Source organism: Phoca vitulina, unplaced genomic scaffold (assembly GCF_004348235.1).
Source record: "Phoca vitulina isolate PV1807 unplaced genomic scaffold, GSC_HSeal_1.0 scaffold8, whole genome shotgun sequence".
NCBI classification, from domain to species: Eukaryota; Metazoa; Chordata; class Mammalia; order Carnivora; family Phocidae; genus Phoca; species Phoca vitulina.
Window position 1 is genome coordinate 44,275,065 of NW_022589711.1, and position 18,185 is coordinate 44,293,249.

Here is an 18,185-nt window from a genome sequence, read left to right on the forward strand (position 1 = left end):
TCAACCATGCCTGTGCCGTGACCACCACAATAACTGCTGCGATCGTGGAGGACATTATTGGGATGTGTAGTCTCGGGGCAAGGAAAGCAATCTCTCCCCACACCTTGGGGTCAGAAGAACACTTCTGAAGTACTGTATTCTAGTTATCACATTTTTAAGAGGGATGGCTGGCAAACTAGAATCCAGGCAGGAAAGTAGGAGAGAGCAGTGAAAGGTCCTAAAAAGCCCCATGGTGTGAGAAAGGCATTAGACTCAGCATGCTGAAAAGAGACAAGGGGAATGGGGAAGGTGTACATGACAACGGCCTTCAAATATTAAGGTGTCACACAAAAAATATAATTGTTATGTCACACACAATTTTGTTATGTCTATATGTTATAGACGTTTTTATTCCAGGTCCCTCAAGGGATATATTATCACTTATGATTCCAAAAAACTCTACCTTACTACTGGGGGGGGGGGGTCTCCTGTTTATTTAATGTCAACATTTACTATTGACATTTTAATGTGGTTTAGAGTTCCACAGTTCTTTTTACTTGTCCAGAATGGCAAAGGTATCATATTCTAGTCTACCCTAATTATACCAAAAAGAAAAAAAAGGTAATTTCCCTGACCACTAATAAATCCATACTTAAATTTCATGAGAAAATGGTAACATTAAAACCAACAATCACTGATCTTTCAACTGATACTTTAAAAGTTTTTCTTGGGGCACCTGGCTGGCTCAGTTGGTAGAGCATGTGACCCTTGATCTCAGGGTTATGAGTTCAAGCCCCATGTTGGGTACAGAGATTACTTAAAAATAATAAAATCTTTAAAACAACAACAACAAAAAGGTTTTCTTAAAAAAAGAGTAGAGTTTCTTGATTTGAATTAACAAAATACTGACTACTGTTCGTATCACCTTACAGGTCTTTTATAAAATAGCTCAGAAATGAAAATAAGGCTGCTTTCTGGTCCTGGTAAGATTGCATAAAAAAGAAATTCAGAAGTTAGCCATGGCTCATAATTACATATACATCTATATGTGTCCTTTTATTTTGTTGATAGACACACTCCAAAGCAATTTATCTGTGATGTGAAAAATAGATTATGGGAAAGTAGTATTTTTTTAAATGAAAAAATATACAGTTGACCCTTGAACAATACAAAGGTTGGGGTGCCAATCCCCGCAGAGTCAAAAATCCTTACGTAACTTTTGACTCCCCCCAAAACCTAGCTACTAATAGCCTACTATTGACAGGAAACCTCACCAACAACATAAACAGGCAATTAGCACATATTTTGTATGTTATATGTATTACATACTGTATTCTTACAATATAGTAAGCTAGAGAAAAGAAAATATTAAGAAAATCATAAGGAAGAGAAAATACATTTACAGTACTGTACTGAATTTATCGAAAAAGATCTTCAAGTCCTTGTCACTCAAGGGTCAAAACCGTACTTTAACATATTTAGAACTCACCTTTTGAAAGCAATTTTCTGAATTTCTGTGTTGCTGAAAGCTGTTGCTCTGGGCTATTGGAAAATATCATTTCGATCATGTCGGAAGTAATAACACCACCCTGGGAATACAAACAAAAAGCAAATATGATAAAATTTTAACTTTAACTCAAAGGAAAACAAAGACAGTGTAAGTTGTGGCCACATTAAGTTAAATCATATTTATCTAGAAGAGTTGTACGAAGGTAGGATAATCTATACACGTAGAAATGTCTGAGATGATTAATAATGTGATAAAGCCAAATACTTTGTCTATTATTAAGAAGCTCATGACAATAAGAAAGTAATCTTAGTAGTAAATACTAAGACACGGCGTTTGTTACTCTTCCTCCCTTGCTCATCACATGGTTGGTTGTTCCTTGTCATTCAAGTTCTAAAAGAAGGCTCTTCATGACCTCCAAATCCAAAGCAGCTACTCCATCTCTATCGCTCTATTTTAATCCTAGGCCAGCCTTTTTCACTATCAGATATTTTTCTCAGTTATGTGTTTAATGCCCAGGTTCCTGCAGTATAATACAAGCTTCTTGAAAGCCAAAGACCCTGTCCATCTTACCATTCTATCACTGATGATTGGCATACAGCAGATGCTCAACAAATATTTACTGAATGAGGACAGAATAGTCTTGTATAAATCAGATTCTAGCCACTATCAAATTCAACAACTGACTCTTAAATTTATTTAAAATTTCTATTTTCTTTAAAACTTTTCAGTTTTCCACTATTTTCTTGCTTTATTAGAACTTTTCCATTTTCTACAACAACCCATCTCCAGTATTAGTAGTCAACCTTCTTCTCAGGGTCACTTGTCACAATGAAATGAAGTTCTTATCATTTCATGAAGGGTTAGAGTCAACAAGATGAACTGTGAAGAAAGCTGCACTGAGTTATAAATGCTGGAGGGCTGGTAAACAATACCTAACACTTAAGAATCCCAATGGGGAGAGTGAAGCATTCCGCTCTTAACAGAAAAGTAATGAACTTGAAACTTACAAAACTGATTCCTGTAAACAAAGGTACCTATATGATTCTGTTATGAATGTTTGGATACACTTAGATATACACATTCTCTCTCTCTCTCTCACTCACACACACACACACACACACACACACTCATTCCCTTCCCTCTCTTATTCCCTAATATAAAATGTATTGACTTTACATTCATGGTATTGAAGTACCGTTAATTTTATGTCACAGCATTTAAGTTACAAGAGATCAAGAAGAGGAATGAACATCACTCAAGGACTTAACATCTTCTGGGAAAAAGGTTAGTGCATTTTTAGTTGCACAAAGGATAACCGTATCATGTTACATGGAGATACGACTTTGTTATTTCTTTATCTGAGACTCAGTATGGTTTAAGGAGTTCTATAGGGATGCCAAGTGGCCAAGGAGTGTACTAGGATGGTTAATTTTATATGTCAACTTAACACACACTGGTCTAGACTTGCTATGAAAGTACTTTTTCAGATGTGATTAACATTTAACATTTAAATTAGTATACTTAAGTAAAGCACTTTACTCTCCAAAATGTGTGTGGGCCTCATTCAATCAGTTGAAGGTCTTAAGAGCAAGGACAGGTTTCCTGAGGAATTTCAGCCCTAAAACTACAACATCAATGCTTACCTGAATTTTCAGCCTACTGATTTGCGCTACAGATTTTGAACTTACCAGCTCCAACAATTACATGAGCCAATTCCTGAAAATCAATCAATCAATCAATCTCCTATTGGTTGTTTCCTTTGTAAAACCCTGACTAATACTATGGTCCACAAAACACTTCATATTTATTTTTACATCCACTAAAAGAACAACAACAAAAAAAATGGACAGCTCAACTTTCTGAAGGACCTAGAAGAATTTACCACAAAATTATAGTGTTAGCTACAATGTCTATATAGATTCCAAAGTGATTTAAACTGCTCTCCTAATTCCAAAAGAAAACTGGTCCATAAAAACTGGAGATCTATGAAGCAAAAAAGAAAAAAAATATATATATAGGACACTGTGCATAATATGCCATAATTTGCTTAAAAGGGGTGTGGAGGGGAAGGGAGAAAAAAACATTTTCTCAAAGAGAGTTAAGAATCTAGTAACAGTGGTTGCCAATGAAGAAAGAAATTGGATGGAAGAAAGAGATTTCTCTTTTTGAAAAACCATCTGTATGTGTGTGTGTGTGTGTGTGTGTGTGTGTTCTATTAATTGACTAAAATAAACTAAAAATATAGACAGGTATAATCCATATAAATAAAGCATAATTTTTATCTGCTTACATAACCTCAAGAAAGTTACAAAATGGGTTATAATAGAAAATTCCAACAGCTGTGATGTGGAACCAATTTTTAAAATCATATAAACATGCCCAATTTGATAACTGAAATGAACAGCAAACTGGGATTTCCTTTAAAGTATCTCTTGTTATTTAACTTGTAAGGAATAATTCTATAATTATCTTTTTAAGTTTTAATAGCTGAATTAATCTTCATAATTTAGTTAATTCTGTTTATTGCATGTTAATCACACTATAATAAACATCTAATGAACCAAGAGATTAAGTATATGGCTTCTTTTTTTTAAAATGAAATGCCAAGTACTTTCTACAGCCATCTACTAACACCTTTTTTAAAAACCCAAATAGCGAGCTACACCTCATATCTTCCTCAGAAAAACACTAAAAAAAGAGTTTCTTTCATTATCTTACTTACTGGTGCCATCTCCATGTTATTAATCTGAGCCTCATGGAAGCCTCCATCTGACATAACTTCTTCTTCTGTTTCTTCCTCTGCCGTAGCAACATTTCTTCGCTTGAATAACTGAAAAATAAAAGACTGTAACTCAAGTATTCTAATACAAGGGAGTTCAACATGCAAACTTTAGGAACCCCACTTAAAAGACAGTAAGGAAGGATGGAGTTTTTTGAAAATCATTTAAAAAATTCTAAAGGCTGTGCCACCTTCGACCTTTCCTGATGAGGAACTATTTCAGAATTCTCCAGTTTTACAATCTAATACAATTAACTATCACAATATGCTGTTACCAACACCTGATGTGGTAAAATGACTAAGAGAAGCCTGACACTGCATGACACACAAAAAGGGTAAGGTTGAAAAAGAGCTAGGGCATGCTTGGCCGTTCCCCTCTTTCCTCTATGTTATGTTGGTGATCATATAGTCTTACCAATACATTAGGGGAAATGATAAAAAATTATGTCAGAATGACTTAATACTTCCCTCTTAACCCTCAAAGATAATGAACCGAGACTTCCCAACCTTTCCAACCTGTCCAGCAACCAGTAATAACAAGTGACTACTGCTTGAACACTACCTTTAAAGCATCTATTAATTTGTGTAGGCAAAGAATACTTTCTTCCAAAGGTAGCCCTCTAAGGTGCCTCCATTGTATCTTTAATACTCTGAAGCAGTTCACTTGTTCAAGCAATGATGGACTAACAATAACTTATCCTCTTATCCTACACAACTCTAAAAGCAGACAAAATCCATAAAATAATGGGTTTCAGCTAATGGATAATGGGCAGCCCAGGCAGTGATCCTTCAGAAAAGAAAAAAGACTGGCCCTATGATTGCCTCAGATTATTGCCTGGACAGAGTTTCCAGGCTGTAGCATAGGGAGGGCAAAACCCAAATAGGGCCTACTGGCTCCCTCAGTTGAGGAGACAAGAGTTTAGAAATGAGGAGGCCAAGGCAACTAGAATCCATAGGCAAAGTAATGAAGAGAAGAGATCAACACAGAGGGAATTCTAAAACTCTGCAGAAAATTCCCCATGAGTCTTTAGCTTCGTTCTACAAGCACAGGTGTATAAGGAAAATATAGCTGATAAAGGAACGACCTCCAACAAACATGCAGAACAATTTTGGAAGTTATATGGGTCAAGGAATACTCATGTTTCAACCAAACAATAGAAAAGACTTCCTAATATATATAGAGCATTTAGTAGAACACTCAGGATACTGATTCAGAAGTGAGGCTAAATTAGCTCTAGATTAAAGGGTATTAAAGTTCCAGCCCAATGAAACGTAAAAACAAACTGGTTCCAAACAATTTACTAAATCCAAAGACAAATTCAGAATTACATATATTAAAAGATGTAAGGTAAAATTCACATGCTTGGAATTCAATTGGAAACTACCAAGCACTAAAAAGAAGAAAAGACTATCCATGGGGAAGAAAAAAAAAATCAATCAAAATCACCTGGAAATGACAAAAATGGCAGAAATGTAAAAGAACATTAAAAAACAAAAAGACTAAGCAAATACCAGAAATGAAAAATACAATTTTTCAGATGAAAAGTACACTGAATGGGATTAACAGCAGATAATATACTGCAGAAGAAAAGATCAGTGAATTTAAGGATACAGCAAATAAAAACACACCAAAATTAAAGACATGGCAAAAACGTTGAGAAAATAGGTACAAAATATAAGTCAGTTGTGGGACATCAAGTGACCTAATATACATGCACTGGAACCCTAAGGTTGGGGTGGGGGAATATATTTGGAAAATGGCCAAAAGTTTTTTTGTTTTTCGTTTTTTTAGTTTCCAATTTTTATTTGAATTCCAGTTAGTTAACATATACTGTAATGTTAGTTTCAGGAGTAGAATTTAGTGATTCATCACTTAATATAACACCCAGTGCTCATCACAACAAGTGCCCTTCTTAATATCCATCACACATTTAACCCATCCCCTACTCACCTCCTTCCATCAACCCGTTTGTTCTCTATAGTTCAGTGTTTTATGGTTTGCCTCTCTTGTTTTCCTCCTATGTTCATCTGTCTCATTTCTTAAATGCCACATATGAGTGAAATCATATGGTACTTGTCACTTTTTTAAAGATTTATTTATTAGAGAAAGAGAGAGCACGCGAGCATGAGCAGGGGAAGGGGCAAAGGGAGAGAGAGAAGCAGACTACCCACTGAGCACAGAGTCTGATGCAGGGCTCAATCCCAGGACCCTGAGATCACGACCTGACCTGAAGTCACTTAATCGAATGAGCCACCTAGGTGCCTGGTATTTGTCTATGACTGGCTTATTTCGCATAGCATAATACACCCTTGGTCCATCCACGTCATTGCAAATGGCAAGATTTCATTATTATGACTAATAGCCCATTGTGTATATATACCACTTCTTTTTCCATTCATCAGTAGATGGACATTTAGGCTCTTTCCGTAATTTGGCTATTGTTGATAATGCTGCTATAAACATCAGGGTGCACGTATCCCTTTGGATCAGTACTTTTGTATCCTTTGCGTAAATACCTAGTGGTGTAATTGCTGGATCCTAGGAAACTCCACACTGTTTTCCGGAATGGCTGCACCAGTTTGCATTCCCACCAACAGTGTAAGAGGGCTCCCCTTTCTCACATCCTCACCAACATCTGTTGTTTCCTGCGTTATTAATTTTAGCCATCCTGACAGATGTGAGGTGATAGCTCATCGTGATTTTGATTTCTATTTCCCTGATGATGAGTGATATTGGGCATCTTTTCATGTGTCTGTTAGCCATCTAGATGTCTTCTTTGGAAAAATGTCTATTCATGTCTTCTGCCCATTTCTTAACAGGATTGTTTTCTGGGTGTTGAGTTCTTAAATTCTTTATACTAACCCTGTATCAGACATGTCATCTGCAAATATCTTCTCCCATTCTGTAGGTTGCTGATTGTTTCCTTTGCTGTGCAGAAGCTTTTTATCTTGATGAAGTCCCAATACTTCATTTTTGCTTTTGTGGGAATTCCCTTGCCTCCAGAGACATGTCTAGTAAGAAGTTGCTACGACTGAGGTCAAAGAGGTTGCTGTCCATGTTCTCCTTTAGGATTTTGATGCCTGTCTCACATTTAGGTCTTTCATCCATTTTGAATTTATTTTCGGGTATAGGGTAAGAAAGTGGTCCAGTTTCATTCTTTTTGCATGCTGCTCTCCAGTTTTCCTAACACCATTTGTTGAAGAGACTTTTTTCCATTAGATATTCTCCCCTGCTTTGTAGAAGATTAGTTGACCATATGGTTGTGGGTCCATTTCTGGGTTTTCTATTCTGTTCCGTTGATCTATGTGTCTGTTATTGTACCAGTACCATACTATCTTGATCACTACAGCTTTGTAATATAACTTGGAAGTCCAGAATTGTGATGCCTCCAGCTTTGCTTTTCTTTTTCAGGATTGCTTTGGCTATTCAGGGTCTTCTGTGGTTCCCTACAAATTTTAGGATTGACTGTTCTACCTCTGTGAAAAATGCTGGTGGTATTTTGATAAGGACTGCATTAAATGTGTAGATTGCTGGATAGTATAGACATTTTAACAGTATTTGTTCTTCTAATCCATGAGCATGGACTGTCATTCTGTTTCTTTGTGTCTTCCTCAATTTCTTTCAAAATTGTTCCGTAGTTTTCAGAGTACAGATCTTTTACCTCTTTGGTTAGATTTATCCCTAGGTATCTTATGGTTTTTGGTGCAATTGTAAATGCAATCGATTCCTTGATTTCTTTCTGCTGCTGCATTGTTGGTATACAGAAACGCCAACATGGGGCACCTGGGTGGCTCAGTCATTAAGCATCTGCCTTTGGCTCGGGTCATGATCCCAGGGGCCTGGGATCGAGTCCCGCGTCAGGCTCCCTGCTTAGCAGGAAGCCTGCTTCTCCCTCTTCCACTCCCCCTGCTGGTGTTCCCTTTCTCGCTGTGTCTGTCAAATAAATAAAATCTTTAAAAAAAAAAAAAAAAGAAAAGAAAAGAAATGTCAACAGATTTCTGTATGTTGGATTTTGTATCCTGCAACTTTACTGAATGTATCAGTTCTAGCAATTTTTTGGTGGAGTCTTTTGGGTTTTCCAGAGCATCATGTTGTCTGCAAATAGTGAAAGTCTGACTTCTTCTTGCCAATTTGGATGTCTTTTATTTCTTTTTGTTGTCTGACTGCTGAGGCTAGGACTTCCAGTCCTATGTTAAATAACAATGGTGAAAATGAACATCCCAGGTCTCATTCTTGACCGCAGAGGAAAAGCTCTGTTTTTCCCCACTGAGAATGATATTAGCTGTGGGCCTTCTGTATATGATGTTGAGGTATGTTCCTTCTACCCCTACTTTGTTGAGGGTTTTTATCAAGAATGGATGTGTACTTTGTCAAACGCTTTTTCTGAATCTACTGAATCATATAGTTCTTACCCTTTCTTTTATTAATATTGTGTATTACACATTGATTTGTGAATATTGAACCACCCGTGCAGCCCAGGAACAAATCCCACTTGATTGTGGTGAATGATTCTTTTAATGTACTGTTGGATTTGATTTGCTAGTATTTTGTTGAGGATATTTGCATCCATGTTCACCGTGATATTGGCCTGTAACTGTCTTTTTTAAGTGGGGTTTTTGTCTGGTTTTGAAGTCAGGGTAATGCTGGCCTCGAAGAAGGAATCTGGAAGTTTTCCTTCCATTTCTATTTTTTGGAATAGTTTGAAAAGAATAGGTATTAACTCTTCTTTAAATGTTTGGTAAAATTCCCCTCGGAAGCCATCTGGCCCTAGACTTTTGTTTCTGGGAGATTTTTGATTACTGATTCAATTGCTTTGCTGGTTATCAGTCTGTCAAGTTTTCTATTTCCCCCTGTTTGTTTTGCTGGTTTATATGTTTCTAGGAATTTATTCATTTCTTCCAGATTGCCTAATTTGTTGGCATATAATTTTTCATAATATTCTCTTATAATTGTTTGTATTTCTGTGGTGTTAGTTGTGATCTCCTCTCTCATTCATGATCTTACTTTGGTCCTTTCTCTTTTCTTTTGGGTAAGTCTGGCTAGGGGTTTATCAGTTTTATTAATTTTTTCAAAGAACCAGCTCCTGGTTTCATTGATCTGTTCTACTATTTTGTTTGTTTCTATATCATTTATTTCTGCTCTAATCTTTATTATTTCCCTTCTTCTGCTGGCTGTAAGTTTCACTTCTTGTTCTTTTCCTAGCTCCTCTAGGTGAAAGGTTAGGTTGTGTATTTGAGATTTTTCTTGCTTCTTCAAGGCAGGCCTGTATTGCTATATCCTTCCCTCTTATGACCCCTTTTACAGCATCCCAAAGGTTTTGGACTGTCATGTTTTCCTTTTCATTTGTTTCCATGTAGTTTTAATTTCTTAAGTTCCTGGTTGACCCATTCATTCTTTAGTAGGATGTTCTTTAACCTCCATGTATTTGCGGTCTTTCCAAATTTTTTCTTGTGGCTGACTCAAGTTTCATAGCATTGCAGTCGGAAAATATGCATGGTATGATCTCAATCTTTTTGCACTTGTTGAGGCCTGATTTGTGACCTAGTATGTGATCTCTTCTGGATAATGTCCCATGTGCACTAGAGAAGAATGTGTACTATGCTGCTTTTGGATGAAATGTTCTGAATATATCTGTTAAGTCCATCTGGTCCAGTGTGTCATTCAAAGCCATTCTTTGTTTCCTTATTGATTTTCTGCTTCGATGGTCTGTCCTTTGATGTAAGTGGGGTGTTAAGGTCCCCTACTATTACTGTATAATTATCAATGAGTTCTTTTATGTTTGTTACGGTTTTATATATTTGGGTGCTCCCACGTTAGGGGCATAAATATTTACAATTATTAGACCTTCTTGTTAGATAGACACCTTTATTATGATACAGTGCCCCCCTTCATTTCTTGTTACAGTCTTCATTTTAAAATCTAGTTTGTCTGATATAAGTATTGCTTTTTCGGCGTTCTTCCGACATCCATTTGCATGATAAATGGTTCTCCAGCCCCTCACTTTCAATCTGCAGGTGTCTTTAGGTCTCAAATCAGTCTCTTATAGGCAGCATATAGATGGGTCTTGTTTTTTTTTATCCACTCTGACACCCTATGTCTTTTAACTGGAGCATTTAGTCCACTTACATTCAGAGTAATTATTGATAGATATGAATTTAGTGCCATTTTATTACCGTTTTGTCATTGTTTCTGGAGATTTTCTCTGTTCCTTTCTAATCTTTGTTGATTTTGGTCTTTCTTTCCCAAAGAGTCCCCTTTAATATTTCTTGCAGGGCTGGTTTAGTGGTCACAAATTACTTTAGTTTTTGTTTGTCTGGGAAACTCTTTTTATCTCTTCTTTTACTCTGAATGGCAACCTTGCTGGATAACGTATTCTTGGCTGATTTTTCTCATTCAGCATGTTGAATATATCATTCCACTCCCTTCTTGCCTGCCAAGTTTCTGAGGAGAGATCTGCTGCTAACCTTATTTGTCTTCCCTTGTAAGTTAGGGACTTCTTTTGTCTTACTGCTTTTAGGATTTTTTTTTTCCTTATCTCTATATTTTGCAAATTTAACTACAATATGTCTTGGTATTGGCCTGCTTTTGTTGATTTTGATGGGAGTTGTCTGTGCCTCCTGGATTTAGATGTCTGTTTCCACATTAGGGAAGTTTTCAGCTATAATTTCCTCAAATAAACCTTCTGCCCCCCTTTCCCTCTCTTCTTCTTCTAGGACTCTATGATACAAACGTTATTACACTTTATAGAATCACTGAGTTGTCTAAATCTACATTCATGATCTAATATTTTTCTTTCCCTCTTCCTTTCAACTTCATTAATTTCCATAATCTTCTATATCACTTATTCATTCCTCTGCTTCTTCCATCCTTGTGGTCATTACATCCAGTTGGCTTCAAATCTCAGTTACTGCATTTTTCATTTCACCCTGACTAGTTTTTTTGGTCTTCTATCTCTGCAGTAAGGGACTTCCTAGTGTCTTCTATGCTGTTCTCAAGCCCAGCTAATATCCTTATGACTGTTCCCTTAAATTCTGGATCAGGCATATTATTTATATCTGTTTTGATTAGATCCCTGGCCATGACCTTTTCTTGTTCTTTCTTTTGGGATAAATTCCTGTCTTGGCATTTTGTGTAGGCCTCTGTCTTCTTCTGTGTGTTAGGAAAGCCTGTTATGTTTCCTGCTCCTGAGAGTAATGATTTTATGGAGAAGAGGTCATATACTGTCCAGAGCCTGGCACTTTAGAAGTGTCTCTGGTGCGTGCCATATGCACTCAGCTGCTGTGTTTTGGCTGCTCTGTCCCTCAGGTCAGTCATCTGCAGAGCTTCTCCTTGCCTGCAGTGGGGAGTGTTTGGACCTTGGTCAGAGTGTGGTGAGTTTTAACTAGATGTGCTCTGGTCTGCTTGCTAAAGAGACGTGATGCTACTTTCACCAGAGCTGAAGCTTTGCAGAACTCTATGGTCAGCAGACATGGTACAAGTGGGGGTTTGTGCTGGTCTTCTGGAGGAGGGGCCTGCTGCTCTGGTTCTCTAGCACAACTGCCCTAGTAAAACAAAACCTGCAGAGCACAGGGGGCAGGGCTTGGTGTAAGCAGTTTAGGCCACTGTTGGCACTGTGCTGCTTACTGAAGTTAGTTTATGCTAAGGGGGGGAGGGGAGGAAAATGATATCAGCCAGCTCCCTAGTCCCCGGAGAGTTTGCATGCACTACTGTCCAGGAAGCCCTCCCAGAAGAGCAAACAATCTCCCCTCGTGTGTCCTAGGCATCCCTCAGCTCGCTGCCTTCACCCTGTCTGTGTCCCAGCGTCTGCCTGCCCAGTAGCGCAGTGCACCTTGGGGTCTATCCCAAGCAGGTGTGCTGAGTTTTAAAACTCCAAACTTTAGGGACTTGGCATGGCATGGGCCTGTGCTGGTCTTCTGGGGGAGGGTCTCACTACACTGGACTGATGTAGGTTTGTCCCAGAAGGGTAGTCACACCAAAGTGCAGGGGCGTGGAGTTTGAAGTAAAGCACAGCAAAGAACCAGGGTCCAAGTTAGCCACCCTCGGCAGGTGTCTCTGCACCTATGCTGAGGGGTGGGGGAAGGAAATGGTGCCCACTAACTCTTTTGTCCCTGTTACCTCTCCCAGACGTGCTCCAAGATGGGGGAACCGTCTCTCCCAGTGAGTCCCAGGGGATTCTAAATATTAACAATGAACAATCGAAAACTAAAATTCAAAAGATACCATCTGTAATAGCATCAAAACTATACTATATTTAGGGAAAAATCTGACAAAAAAACTACAAATCAGGGCGCCTGGGTGGCACAGTCAGTTAAGTGTCCAACTCTTGGTTTTGGCTCAGGTCCTGATCTCAGTGTCATGAGACTGAGCACCATGTCAGGCTCCACACTCAGCAAAGAGTCTGCTTGAGATTCTCTCTCTCCCTCTGCACCTCCTGCTTGTGCTCTCTTTCTCTCTCTCTCTCAAATAAATAAATCTTTAAAAAAAAGCAAACCTACAAATCCCTGATATTATGGATCTAAATAAATGGAGATGTGGTGCTTATGAGTCAGAAGACTCATTGTTACGATTATCAGTTCTCCCCAAGCTGATCTACAGATCTGACACAATCACAATCAAATCCTCAGAGCAGGCTTTTGTGTACAAATTGACAAGATGATTCTAAAGTTCATATAAAAATGCAAAGGACCTGTAACAGCCAGAACAATCTATGGAGAGAAGAACAAGGTTAGAGGGCTAGTAATATGATTTCAAGACTTACTATAAAAGCTACAGTAATCAAGACAGTGTGGTATGTAAGACAGATAAACAAACCAATGGAACAGAAGTTCAGAAACCAGACCTACAGAGAAATAGTCAATTGAATGTAAAAGGGTGTAAGGCAATTCAGTGAGGAGAAACAATCGTTTCAATAAATGACATCTGAAAAAACGGAAAGCCGTATGTAAAAAAATGGGGGAAAAAGGGGGGAAAGCCCTTACCTCACATTATATACAAAAATTAAATGCAAATAATCACAGACCTACATTTAAACTTTAACAATAAAACTTCTTAAAACAGGAGAAAATCTTCAGTGACCTTGGCTTTGATAAAGATTCTTAGATTTGACACACAAAGCACAATCCATAAAAGAAAAAAACTGATACATGGAATTCCAAAATCGAAACCTTTTGCTCTTCAAACAGCACTTCTGAAAATGAAAAGGCAAGCCACTGACTGGGAGAAAATATTTAAAAAGCATATCCAACAAAAGACTTGCATCCAGAAACAACTCAATTAAGAAACTAAACAGACTTCACTAAGGTAGATATACAGATGGCAAATAAGCACATGAAAAGATGCTCTCAACTTCAGTCATTAGGGAAGTGCAAAATAAAACCATAATGGCATACTACTAGGCACACCTTAGACTAGATAAAATTAGAAAGACTGACCATACCAAATGCTCACAAGGAGATGGAGCAAATGAAACGCTCATATACCGCGGATGTGAAGATAAAGTAGTACAAGCCATTTTAGCAAACAGTTGACATCCTCCTAAGTACACACCTACTATACAACCCAGCCATTCTCCTCCTAGATATCTATCCTGGAGAAATGGAAATATATGTCCATACGAAGAGCTGTCCAACAATGTTCATAGCAGCTCTATTTATAATCACCGAAAACTGGAAACAATCCAAACTGCCATCAACAGGTAAATGGATAAACCAATTGTGGTTTTATTTTTACAACAGATTGCTACTCAACAATAAAACGAATGAACTACTGATACACACAACATGAATGAATCTCAAAATGATTAAGCTGACTGACAAAAGCCAGACAAAACAGAACATATATTGTATCAGTCATTTATGCAAAGTAATCAGTAGTAACTGAAAACAGATTAGAAGTTGTTTGGAGATAGGTGAGGGGTGGGGAAAAGGTACCACAAAGGTATACCAGGAAAATTTTGAGAGCAATAAATATGTTCACTATCTTAATTATGGTGATGATATATATGTCAGAATTTAACAAACTGTACACTCTACTGTATGTCAATTATACAGTCATAAAGTTTAAAAACATAGAAAAAATAGCTGAAATAACCTGCAATACATCTATTTTAACCCTGTGAATTCCTAATAATATTAAAATACACACATTCCTGTTCCCTCTGGAGGATGCTAAGAAACCAACTCATTATTTTGAAAATGAAAAAGTGGAGAAATTCAAGTATTTGTTTTTCCTATGTGATTACTAATTACGAGAAAACTAAAAACTGCAGTTTGAGCAACCTCTTGGATCTTGCTTTTATGATTTATTAGGGAGGTCTGGAGCAGAAATAAGTCTATGGCTAATTAATCTCCACTACTGAGGTAAAAATCTCCTGAATACTCTACCTAATGTCCTGTGAAAGATGAGTTTTTCCAGTCTGGCTAGAGAAACAGGGACTATTCTCAGCACTGTGCAAGGGCCAGGCACTGTTCCCTCTAATCTTTGTGGATGACAGTTTCTCTAGCCTTGAGCAGTCTCCCCAAGCACAGAGTACACCCCAGCAGGTCAGTACTCTGCTGAATATGCAAAGAAACACTCTGAAGATCTCCAGGCTTCTTTCTCTATACACATGTCTCTCCCTTTTGGTATTCCCTCCTATGAATGGATGACTTGATCTCCTCCGACTCTCAGCTCTGTCTCCTCAACTCAGGAAGGCCGTGGTCTTTAGTTCCCTTCCCCCATGTTGCAACTTGGAAACTCTCTTGGGCAATAAGCTGAAGCAACCATAGGGTTCGTCTCATTGGTTTCCTATCTCTAGAGATCACTGTCCTGCACTGGTTAATGTCTGGTGTCTTGAACTACTGTTTCATGTATTTTGTCTGTTTATTCTTGGTTTGTTTCAGGTAGTAGGGTAAATCTGAGCCCTGCTATTCCACTTTGGCTGGAAGCAGAAGTCCTCAAAGTGCCCTTTCTAATACTCAAACTATCCCACTTAACAACTAATGGGAGCCTGTTCAAGCTATCTCCTGAGTCTTTTCAACACAAGTTTTGATGGTCTTAAAACTTCCTTGCTCTAGGGCGCCTGGGTGGCTCAGTTGGTTAAGCGACTGCCTTCGGCTCAGGTCATGATCCTGGAGTCCCAGGATCGAGTCCCACATCAGGCTCCCTGCTCGGCAGGGAGTCTGCTTCTCCCTCTGACCCTCCCCCCTCTCATGTGCTCTCTCTCTCTCTCTCATTCTCTCTGTCTCAAATAAATAAATAAAATCTTTAAAAAAAAAAAAAAAACTTCCTTGCTCTATGTTATGAAAAAATACTACACATTCACCTTGAATATTCCCTATCTCTAATCGAGATTCAGGTGTTTTTTCCAAGAAGCCTTGATCCCTTGACAGAAAAATTCTCTAATGACCACAATCTCAGGGTGCTAGAGGTGCTCACTGATACAAGGTATTTCGCTATTTCTACACCTTTCTAGGACAGAACTGGGTTTTGTGTGTGTATGTGTGTTTTAAGAAAATACATCATGAATCCCTACTGATATTACCTATTCAAATTTATATAACTTCTTTGATTTTATATTTCTATTCTTTCTTAATCTAAAAAAATCCAGGTCCCTGATATTAACATAGTTATTTGCTATATCCATATACAAATACACATGGTTTCAGGAACAATCCTATATGATTACTAAAGCAGTTGAAGATTTGTTCATACTTCTTTTTGTCCTTAAAATACAGCCCAATAGAGAAAATTAATCATTTTTCCATATTCCTGTATTAAAGTATTTCCTCTCTGTGTGGTTTAGCCACAAGCATGACACACAGGGCCATTTAATTCCTCTTGTTTAATCCTTCATTATGATTTCTTTTTGTTTCACAATTACTTAAAGCATTTACATGACTCCAAAATCACACCTAATAAGTAAAATTACATCCCTCGGTATTGCAAAATTTACATCCACAAGTAGTGGTCTTTAATATGGAATGGCAGGATACTGTTATGATCTTTAATATAACTGCTGACCAACAAGTAGAATTTGAAATTGAAAATACCACACCATTTACATTACAAGGATAATGACAAGATAAGACATGAGAAATTCCAAGCAGAGGGAAGTCCTAAAACTACAGCTATACAGCTAGAACACAGGATAAACAATTCAGACTGGCACAGGAGGACAAAAAATATAGGGTGAAGGTCTCCAGCAGAAAAAATATGGAACTGAAAAATTATCTGAGAAGTTTAACCACATAGAAAATCAGATAAAAATAATTTAAAAGAGCTGTAGAAGAGAATGAAAAGACAGCCAGGAATATGAAGCCAAGCAGGTACAAAATCAGACAATTAACTCCAGGAAAAACAAAGTATAAAGAAAGGAAATGTAATCACGGTATACTATTCAGTTCAGCAATAAATAATACTTACGTACTGTAGTATAACTATACTGAGAATACATGCAAGGGAAAAGCAGTATAAGAGCTTAAATCTTCACCTACCATAACAGAACACCAATAGGTAATATTTTAAATTGATAAACAAATAGTCAAGAGGATTGAAAGTGGTTTACTTGGGAATGAAACCAGGAACATTGGTGGTTTGGTTTCAAGTACTGTAGTACTACTTAACTTTTTCAACTGTGCATGTCTTACTCAGAGAAAAACAGGTTTTAAAAAAGAAAAAACTGGGTGGCTCAGCCGGTTAAACAGCTGCTTTCGGCTCGGGTCATAATCTCGGGGTCCTGGGATCGAGCCCCATGTCTGGCTCCCTGCTCAGCAGGGAGTCTGCTTCTCCCTCTCCCTCTGCTTGTGCTCTCTCTAATAAATACATCTTTAAAAAAACAATAAAAAAGAAAAAAGAAAAAACTGCCAAAACAATCATGATCTCTACACCTTAACTACAGATTACATGTTGAGTGAACTTGTCAACCAAGTTAATCAACGGGAAAAGTTGCCTGTCCACAAGTTTATCAACTTGCTCACTTCACAAGATATTTCTTATAACTAAAAACATCAAGCAAACCTCCGTTCTTCATCATGATGGGTTTTATGAACTTGCCAGCAGCACTAGGTTACCTATTCACTCTGAATTAACAAGAGTCTGCTTAATTCAAATTTTCAAGTACTGGCTCAATCAGAATGACACCAACTGGTAAAATTTTTTGCCAAAAATAAATTTTAGATTGGTCTATAAGTGCCAAATGGATAGAGGTCATTTATAAAGTGCTGCCTAGATATAACAAAAATTAAATGTTCGTCTGATAAAAGGATAGCCCTCAAAGATGCAGTTAGTTATCTTTTGCGCACTTGGCAACATCAACTCCTGTGGTACCCTCACATCTAGCTCTTCAGCTGGTATAAGCCTGTGACTGTGAAAAGATAAATAGTACCTAAATGAATCTATATTTTACTAATATTTACTATTTTACAAATTAGGCATGAAATATATACTGTTATATTAAGAAGCCTGACTGGTTTTACCAGGTCTCTCTACATAATACAGCACATATGAAATAAAAAAATTAAGATTTTAAATAGAGCAAGATTCCAAAAACTTATCACAGAAACTTACTAAAGCCATAGCACAATTTTAGATCTCATACAATGAACATGACAGAATTTCAACTACAAATATTTTTAGTCCAATATATGGGGCCATACTTGCCAGTTGATATATTAAGGATAAGAGCATTTGTCTTCAGGCAGGTAAGTAAATACGAAAAATTTATTTTATTTATATAAACTTTACAATGAAGTCTAATTACATGACATCACCCATCACCAAGAAGAGAATAAAATGAACACTGTTAATGACAGAGGATCATTATTACATCTTCAAATGGCTTTATGCCAAATATGATGCATAAGCTGGTGGTTATATTCAGACCTATACTTGGGCTCATGTGTATATATTCACGTATTCACCTTCACATATGTGAATAT

At 37.4% G+C, this 18,185-nt stretch overlaps 1 protein-coding gene across 1 annotated transcript in view; it reads right to left on the reverse strand.

The window, feature by feature from the left end:
- The window catches only part of KPNA1 (karyopherin subunit alpha 1), a 67,788-nt gene that overhangs the window by 25,027 nt on the left and 24,576 nt on the right, over nucleotides 1–18,185 (reverse strand). The window contains exons 3-4 of the mRNA XM_032406662.1: nucleotides 4,212–4,319; nucleotides 1,469–1,568 (exon numbers count right to left, since the gene is read on the reverse strand). Of these exons, the coding sequence (XP_032262553.1) occupies nucleotides 1,469–1,568; nucleotides 4,212–4,319 (208 nt within the window). The remainder of the gene's footprint in view (nucleotides 1–1,468; nucleotides 1,569–4,211; nucleotides 4,320–18,185) is intronic.